Here is a 9,844-nt window from a genome sequence, read left to right on the forward strand (position 1 = left end):
CGTGAGCCATGAAAATAATATCTTCGTGAGTGTGTGTGAGTAACAAATTACGCTCTCGAAAATAATGCCGCTCACCAACATAAAATGCTTAAGAGTTAAATTCACTTACAATTTTAGTGACACCTGGGATGTTAAGAGTTTAATAACGCTCTCGATTTTAATAATCCTCATGTTTTGTAGACACGTCGCTAAGGTAAATTACTCATAAAATTATTCGTGAGTCACGACATTTTTCGTGAGTCACAACGTTTTCGTGAGTGAGTGTGCATGAGTTCTTCCACACAATATAGTGCGTGAGTAATATTTTTCGGTCGTGGGTGTGCGTGCGCGTGAGTAAACTATTACTCACGTGCACACCTCTACTGTATACCCCCACTCCATGGCGTGTGAATTTAAGTTTGATTAGAAATAAGAAAAGAAACAAAACAAATCGACTTAAACGACCAGGAATGGACCAATGCGAATTCGATCACGAAGAACTAGTGTATTATGAGACGCTATACTGCACTCGTTCTTCATGAGAATGTACCCCAAAAATTCTACCAATATCGTTCCGCAGCCACCGTATTCGCATGTTTTGGCTATAACCAAAACTCAAAAGACCACTCCGATGAGTGCTTTTCGAGTCCATTAAAAAGATAAGAGCTGAATCGAAGACGGAACTGATGGAGGATTGGAAACGACGTTGGCATAAGTGCATTCTATCCAGGGGGGATGAAATTGATGTGGAGATTCAAACATACTCCGTTTAACAAACAAATTCACCTTATTCTTTGCCCTGAAGATCATAAACAAGTTACTGAAGTATAATTGCGATTTTAATATAATGCGCTTATATGAAACATAATGTATTCTACTCATTACACTAATCCAAATTCATAGTCAAATTTATGAAGTACAGAAACTAATAGACTAATGTAATCTCTCATTAGCAACTAATTTAAAAATATTTTTGTCGTAATATGTACGTCATAACCTTCGATATTTAATCTATCATTTTGAAAAGTAGCATATAAATCAATCTGGATTTTATTTGTGATGATGTAGAAGGCTTGTTTGTAATCTGATTTGCTGTTCTCTTACTGAAAAAATATTGGCATAATAAGAAATATAATGCGACCTAATTTCTGGAACACAAACTATACGCAATAATTAAGAGAAATTTCTTTAAAAGAAAATAAATTTTATTTAAAGAAAAGTTTACAACTTTTGTTTTAATTTTTTTCATTAAATCTAGAAATTTAACCAAAAATGCGCCCATCTTGCGTTTCGTATGGTACTGAAGTTATTTATGCAATTTTAACTCCAATTATTTCCTTCAAACTACGAAGTTTTCTTTTAGAAGTGAAAAAAAATATGTCTAATAATTTTTAATGCATTTGTTGACAAATATTTACTTATTTTTGTGAAATTTGCGTGACATCTGCGTTTATAATATATTGTAGTTAAAATTTTCTAAAATTAACCTTTCTAAAAATTTTCCTTCCTAGTTAGTTCATTGTTTTTTGAGTGTATGCTGAGGATTTTACACCTTTTTTGTACGTGAAAACATTTATTAATATATCTGAAAGGATAATTAAAATTCAACAAATGAGATCTTCATCATATTTAGTTGTAATGCCTAGTTTAATGGTAGATATTTTCTTAAAAAAATGTCTTTATTATAAAGAAGCCGTATGTTTGACTCGGAATTAAAATAAAAGGAATGGTAAAAATGTTGAGAGTATTCCAGCAAAAAATGCGTCGCCAAAAAAGTAGTGAAAATGTTCTTTTTGGATCCGGAAGTGGTGCCAAATTGACGCAGAAGCGATGAATTTAACATGGGCTTGTCATAGGATGGATGTCCACCATTTCAAAAGCCGTCGCTCTGAATTTGCATCACTTCTTAAGGTGTGAGGCGAATTCAAAGTTTTAGATGTGAATTAAGAAATTTTGTGGTATTTTGACAAATAAATAATTTTTAAAATTTTTTAAGATTTTTAATGCATTATAACGCTTGTCTGGAATTTTTTGATCAAATATTTTCAAAAATTCGAAATTTTTCTACAAAGGATTTGGCGTTTTTTCTGCTAAATTTAAATTATTTTTTACCATTGTATTAATTCTTAATCTGTTTTTAACCTATTTGAAGCACAAAAAATAAATTTCCCATTAAAAATATGAAAAAAGCGAGTTATAAAGAAATTGACTCAAATTAACTTCCTGTGCAGAAGCCAGAGTTTTTCCCCGATTTGTTTACAATTTTGTACAAGGAGTACAATTGAAAATGTCGTCAATTGTGACAAATTTAGTTGAAATCGGTTCAGATTTAGATATAGCTCCTATATATATCTTTCGGCCGACTTAGACTCATATGACTACATAGGCCAAAGTTTAACACCGATTTACGTGAAATTTTGCGCAGTGAATAGAATTGACATACTAGCAATGAATGTTAAATTTGGTTGAAATCGGTTCAGATTTAGATATGAACGTAGAGGCCAAATTTTACCACCGTTTCACGTAAAATTTTGCACAGAGAGTAGAAGTGATATTCTATATATACTAATCCTTGCTAAATTTGGTTGAAGTCGGTTCAGATTTAGATATATGTAACTCTCATATATATCATTCGCCCGATTTAGACTCATGTGACCATAGAGGCCAAATTGTTAGTGCGATTTATGTGAGGCTATGCACAAGGAGTAGAATTAATATGATAGCTATACATGCCAAATTTGGTTAAAATCCAATATGTATCTTTCACCCGATATTGTTTTAATTGGCCTTAGAGGCCAGAATTTTACCTTTATTTCCTTCAAATTTTGCACAAAGAGTACAGTGAATGGTCAATGCTAATTTTCGTTGAAATCGGTTCAGATTTGGACATTTCGATTTAATTGATTGATAATTTTTCCCTGAGAGTAGTTTAGTTCAAATTGGTATAGATTTGGATATAGCTCCCATATACGACTGATTTGGGGAAATATGGTAGAAAATCTGATATTTTATACTGCAATAGAATTGGAATTTTACTGCAATTGATTTTATTTTACACAGAAACAATATTTAGCATTCTATCTAACTGTGTCGATTTTATCCAAATCGTTTCAGATTCGGATAAAGCGCCAAATATTCTTCCGATTTCCGACAAAAATGGCACTATACATTCCACAGAAGATGTAGATAAGGTTCCGCCTGTGTAAATTTGGCTCGATGTGGCCAGATATTGCCACAAACCCCACTATTGACCACCTATCTTAGTGAAATTTAGTCAATATTCTTGTGAAGTCACCATTGCTAAGGAACAAACATAAATATTCCTCAAATTGTCATATACCTCTAATACATGTGTATCACCGAATAAATCATAAATGGGCTTTTGTGCAATAAATAAAATGGCTTTAACTTTATATTTCCCATATTTATACTCTTCACCACTACTGTGGTACAGGGTATCATAAGTTTGTGCATTTGTATGTAACGCCAAGAAGGAAAAGTCTGAGATCCATCGTTTAGTATACCGATCGTCTTAGAATTAAATTCTGAATCGATTTAGCGATGTCCATCTGCCTATCCATCTGTCTGTCTGTCTGTCTGTATATGTAATTCTATGTGCAAAGTACAGGTCGCAGTTTAAGTCCGATCGTCCTAAAATTTTGCACAGAGTTTTAATTTGGCTCACAGACAATCGCTATTGATTTTGAAAAAAAAATCGGTTCAGATTTAGATATAGCTGCCATATATATTTATCACCGATCTGGTCATAATTGACGTATTTATCAACTTATTTTCTTAAAATTTCGTACAGCCAAATGGTTTGCGACTCTCGTAAAATATGCAAAATATCAACCTGATCGGTTCAGATTTAGATATAGCTCCCATATATATCTTTCGTCCGATTTGCACTTATATGGCCACAAAAGCCAGACTTTTGTCCTGATTTGCTTCAAATTTTGCACAAGAAGTGAGTTTAATAGTATAGTTAAGTGTGCCAAATTTGATTAAAATCAGTTCCGAGTTAGATATAGCTCCCATATATATCTTTCGTCCGATTTGAACTTATATGGCCTCAAAAGCCAGAGTTTTGTCCTGATTTGGTTCAAATTTTGCATAAGGAGTACGTTTAATAGGATCGTTAATTGTGCCAAATTTAGTTGAAATCGGTTCAGACTTAGATATCTCCCATATATATCTTTCGCCCGATTTGGACTAATATGACCACAGAGGCAAAAGGATTACTCTGATTTACGTGAAATTTTCCAGAGGGAGTGGAATTAACATAGTAACTATGCATGTGAAATTTTATTGAAATCGGTTCAGATTTCGATATAGCTTCCATATATTTTTTCCCGATTTAGGCCAAAATTACCAAAATTCCCACATTTTCCTTATAAAATCGCCATTGCTAAGTCGAAAACTTGTAAAAATGACTCAAATTTTCCTACTCTAATACACATCTATCGACCGATAAATGATAAATACGCTTTTGCGAAGTTGCCTCAAAATTGGTTCAGATTTAAATGTTTCCCACATTTTTTAGTAACATTGTGCTTCATCCCAGGGCATAAGCCGATTTAAATTTTAGTTCTAGAGATTTTGTAGAAGTACAAAGAATTGTCTCCAAACCGGTTATTTGTATATGGGAATATAAACCTTCATGAAGGAGTTGAGATGGTAACACAAATTTTGGTCTACAAAGTGGTGAAGGGTATAATATAGTCGGACCCGCCGACTAACTTGTTTTTTACTTAATTATGTTTTGTTTCAATTTAAATTTAAAGTCTATAGACTTTGTAGAAGTTTAAAACTGTTTCTCCAAATCGATTATGATGTAAATATTTGTATATGGGAATGTAAAGCAACAAATTTGAAGGAATTGAGATGGTTTGAAAATTTTTTGTCTATATAGTGGTGAAGGGTATAATATAGTCGGCCCCGCCCGACCTTAGACTTTACTAACTTGTATTTGTATTTGCGATATTTAATCGATGTCAAAAAGAACTTCATTGGAAGTGGATAAAAATGGATAGAAGGATCCATGGATGCGCTTAAGAAGAAATGTTATTCGAACAACTTTTTTTGCTTGGGTATTATGTAGTCGAATTTAATCGGATTTTCTTCATATTGAGATCGTTGTACATTTATGGCTTGTCATCAAATAAGATTATGATAAACTTTAGAAAAGCTAATCATCAACAAAAATGATGCTCTTTTACTCGAAATCATCCCATTTTTGCCAGTTTTTATTTTCAATTTTATATCCAAATACGAGTTTATAGAGCAGCTACCCCATAAATTTATTTCAATACGAGTATAAGATCTAAATTATCTAAGAATCCAGTTACCACCCAGTACACAATAGAAAATGTTCCTCACATAAATCGTGGGTGTTTAGTCAATTTCGCAAGACATACACTCCCCTTATAGATTCCAATGTGATTTTGAAATCTACACTAAACACCTGTTACTGCTGCTGGTCACTGTGTAAAGCCAGATTACCAATCGAGCGCGATATTCGCTAGGTAATAGCAATAATTGAAAGTAGGTAACTTGAACAATACTATTATTGATTAAAAAAAAATTGAATGTTGAACCACAAAAGAAAAAAAACAGCCATGGACAACGGGCTCTACAATGGCTGAGTGGCTGCAATGTCTGCAGCTTATACTCCAATTATTGGCTAAAATTAAGTCATAACTTGGAGTAGTCGAAGGCACACATGTGATGTGGTTAATATTTGAAAGTAAGCCACCGAGTACCAAAATTGCCTTTAGGCATTTGACCATAACACCACACGCCACTTCAAAAACGTAATCAATCCGAAATTGACACTTACCATAGCCGACCAAAAGTGTCAGTCCAAGAATAATGCCAAATGGTTTCATAACGCTGCTCTCGATTGTGTTGTTAGTCCTTGAAGCTGTAGTAATCCTTAAATCAAAGTACTTGGTATATTGAAATATAATGGCGAAAATTTAAATTCAATTTGCATACGTTTTTAAATTCGGTATGGCCGTTGGACCGTTTCTCGCAAATTTTTTTTTAGGGTGAGGGTTTGTTGACGGTATTAGTGTGTGAGTTTCGGTTTCACTTCCGTGCGAAAAAGGCAAAACAACGTTTTAACGGTTACACGTTCCAAACTTAACTAAACGTATTCGTGAACAAAAGTTTGCAAAGCTTATACAACAAACGTCGACGCGGCGAACGTTAGCTACGGCGGACCTTATCCATCTATCCAATCGCCAAACGATCCGCTGACCGTCCATAAGACATATTCAACTATAAATCTCTCGATATTTGTTTTTGTTTTTGCTGTTGGTGCTTGGTTTTTTTGGCTCCATTCAAAACTACACAAAATCAAAATAACCACAAAACCTAAAACCTCAAGTTAGTGACTATGTGTGTGTATGCTATTGTTTTTTATATTGGTTTTAAAAATTCAAAGATTTTTATTGGAATCCACTCATCGAAAAGCATTTGCCAAAGCTCTCATACACCTTCCACCCAACGTGTTTGATTGAAAGTAAAAGCTTTTGTGGGTTTGATTTGCATGTTGGCGTTGCATATGGAATGAAAACGATATCTGCACAATGTAGGTTTGAATCAATGGTTTCTGCGCATGCGTAGCCTAGACAGTAGACAAAGTACTTTAAATTATTTGCATTTCCGTTAAAACAAATCAACAACAACAACAACACACCTATTGCAAAATATACATGCAGTTATTTCAAGTGTTGCCGCTATATTTGAAAATTTCTGCGATTGCTCTGCACGAATTTCTATGTATTTACCAATATTTCGATGCATTGCCAGCGGAATCACAAAGTTAGTATAGCCAAGGGATGAAAAATCAAATTTTTAAATTGTATCAACGAAAATAAAAAAGTGTACTTTTTGGGTTCAAATTGTACCAAATAACAAAAATAATGGATTGGAATATAGTAACGGAAAAAATTTATTTATCGTCTTGTAAAATAACGAAGGTGCCATTTGTACCGAAAACGAGTCGTAGAATTATCCTTATTATTGCTTACTTCCAATATTTTTGAATATTTGAGTTGGAGGACTTTACAATCAGGGTACCTCACACTGACTGACAACTCACTTGGCTGTAATATGTCTTGACATGAGAGAAAATCCCACTGTACCTCGATATTCGTAGGAAATGAGTAAATTCAGTTTTGGGACAAAACGCGTAAAAATTATATATAAGTTTCCTTCCGATGTGTTTGTTGTTAAAGCCTTTATCATATTTTCGTATGAAAATATTCAGTGAAACACATAATAATACTGGGGATTTGAACACAAGCGATTCTTAAACTATCGCAATACTTGCAATTTTGACGAAAAAAAAACAAATATTCACACAAAAGTTGTTCATGATATAGCAGAAGTTACGACATGACGATGTGCAAAATACAATTGTACCAATTTTTACATCCTTGGTATAGCCGATCTTATGGTAGAGGATATACAAATTGATTCATGGACCTCATTGACTGAAAAAAGGAAAAAAACAAGTATATACGGCCGTAAGTTCGGTCAGGCCGAATCTTATGTACCCTCCACCATGAATTGCGTAGAAACTTCTACGAAAGACTGTCATCCACAATCGAATTACTTGTGTTGTAGTAATACTTACCATCGCGATGGTAAGGTATCTTAAAACTTCTTAACATCGTCTTCTAAATTGTAAGTTAGTCCATACGTGGTATATATTTAAAAAAAAGTTACATATAGGTAAGTCTACAAATAATTACGAATCGATATGGACTTTTGCACGGTACTTAGAGAGCCAGAATTGAAATATGGGGGTCGCTTATATGGGGGCTATATACAATTATGAACTTGATATGGTCAAATTTTTGTGTGATTGGGGATCGATTTATCTGAGGGCTATATATAACTATATACAGATATGGACCTAGTTAGGCATGGTCGTTAATGGCCATATACTAGCACAATGTACCAAATTTCAACTGATTTGGATGAAATTTGTCCTCCAAGAGGCTCCAACACCAAACCTCGGGATCGGTTTATATGGGGACTATATATGTTTATGGATCGATATGGACCACTTTTCGCATGATTGTTAGAGACCACATACTAGGTTAGGTTAGGTTAGGTGGCAGCCCGATGTATCAGGCTCACTTAGACTATTCAGTCCATTGTGATACCACATTGGTGAACTTCTCTCTTATCACTGTGCTGCCCGATTCCATGTTAAGCTCAATGACAAGGGACCTCCTTCTTATAGACGAGTCCGAACGGCGTTCCACTTTGCAGTGAAACCACTTAGAGAAGCTTTGAAACCCTTAGAAATGTCCCAGCATTACTGAGGTGGGATACTCCACCGCTGAAAAACTTTTTGTTGTTCGGTCAAAGCAGGAATCGAACCTACGACCTTGTGTATGCAAGGCAGGCATGCTAACCATTGCACCACGGTGGCTCCCATATACTAACATCACGTACCAAATTTCAACCGAATCGGATGAATTTTGCTCTTCCAATGGGCTCCGGAGGTCAAATCTGGGGATCGGTTTATATGGGGGGGGGGGGGGGGGCTATATATAATTATGGACCGATATGGACCACTTTTCGCATGGTTGTTAGAAACCATGTACTAACAACACGTATTAAATTTCAATCAGATCGGATGAATCTTGCTTCTCCAAAAGGCACCGGAGGTCAAATCTTGGGATCGGTTTATATGGGGGCTATATATAATTATGAACCGATATGGACCAATTCCTGCATGGTTGGTAGAGATATACTGACATCACGTACCAAATTTCAACCGAATCGGATGAATTTTGATCTTCCAATGGGCTCCGGATGTCAAATCTGGGGATCGGTTTCTATGGGGGCTATATATAATTATGTACCGATTTCGACCAATTTTTGCATGGGGGCTATATAATTATGAACCGATATGGACCAATTTTCGCATAGTTGTTAGAGACCATATACTTGCACCACATACTAAATTTCAGCCGGATCGGATGAAAGTTGCTTCTCTTAGAGGCTCCGCAAGCCAAATCTGGGGGTCGGTTGATATGGGGGCTATACGTAAAAGTGGTCCGATATGGCCCATTTGCTATAACATCCGACCTACATCAATAACAACTACTTGTGCCAAGTTTCAAGTCGATAGCTTGTTTCGTTCGGAAGTTAACGTGATTTCAACAGACGGACGGACGGACATGCTTAGTTAGATCGACTCAGAATTTCACCACGGCTTTAATTAAAACAACTTCCTGTGAAGTTAAAATAATTACCTTCTTTGTGAGGACATTTTTAGAAGTGCTTTTAAAGTTGGGCCATTAGAACAACACCCAATTTTTTTTTTTGGGAAAAAGTGTGAACCACTTTTAGTTGCTTTTTTATAAATTAATTGTCTTGTTTTGTTGAAGTCTGAATTTTTATTTATTTTTATATAATAAAACATTAATTGAACCTATAACTTAAGTCTATTAATTTTTTGCTAGGGGGGCTATTGCCTCCTCTGGGAAAATTTTCTAGCTACGCTAATGGCCACAGGGAGTTAAAGTCATCATATGACCGCTAGACCCCTAAAGAGTAAGATGTCCGTTATGCTATTACGAGTATATGCATTATAAAAATATATTGTGTAGTATTACTAATGAGAGTAAGAAGACCCAAGTAGGCATCATACTCAGGATCATTTATATTTTTAATGGTGAAAACCAATTGCTAATTTGGTGTACTCATTTCTTAAACAAAAACTACTTTTTGTTTGTTTTGATATAATCAAAACATGCCAAGCTTAGTGATGTCGTAAATGTCAAGAATTTTCAACAAATGCCAAATTCCTTACTAGCCCCCCCGGGCTAGTGAATTT

At 34.8% G+C, this 9,844-nt stretch overlaps 1 protein-coding gene across 3 annotated transcripts in view; it reads right to left on the reverse strand.

Moving 5' to 3' along the window:
• Positions 1-6,134, reverse strand: part of Peritrophin-A (Peritrophin A) — a 31,985-nt gene extending 25,851 nt beyond the window's left edge. The window contains exons 1-2 of one of the 3 annotated variants that reach the window (XM_075298488.1): positions 5,977-6,134; positions 5,819-5,902 (exon numbers count right to left, since the gene is read on the reverse strand). In XM_075298488.1, the coding sequence (XP_075154603.1) occupies positions 5,819-5,867 (49 nt within the window). In that variant the 5' untranslated portion in view covers positions 5,868-5,902; positions 5,977-6,134. Of the gene's footprint in view, positions 1-5,818; positions 5,928-5,976 lie in introns of all 3 variants that reach the window. The other 2 variants (XM_075298486.1, XM_075298487.1) reach the window with 2 other exon arrangements.
• Between the last annotated feature and the right edge of the window lie 3,710 nt (positions 6,135-9,844).

This window comes from Haematobia irritans, chromosome 3, assembly GCF_050003625.1.
Source record: "Haematobia irritans isolate KBUSLIRL chromosome 3, ASM5000362v1, whole genome shotgun sequence".
NCBI classification, from domain to species: Eukaryota; Metazoa; Arthropoda; class Insecta; order Diptera; family Muscidae; genus Haematobia; species Haematobia irritans.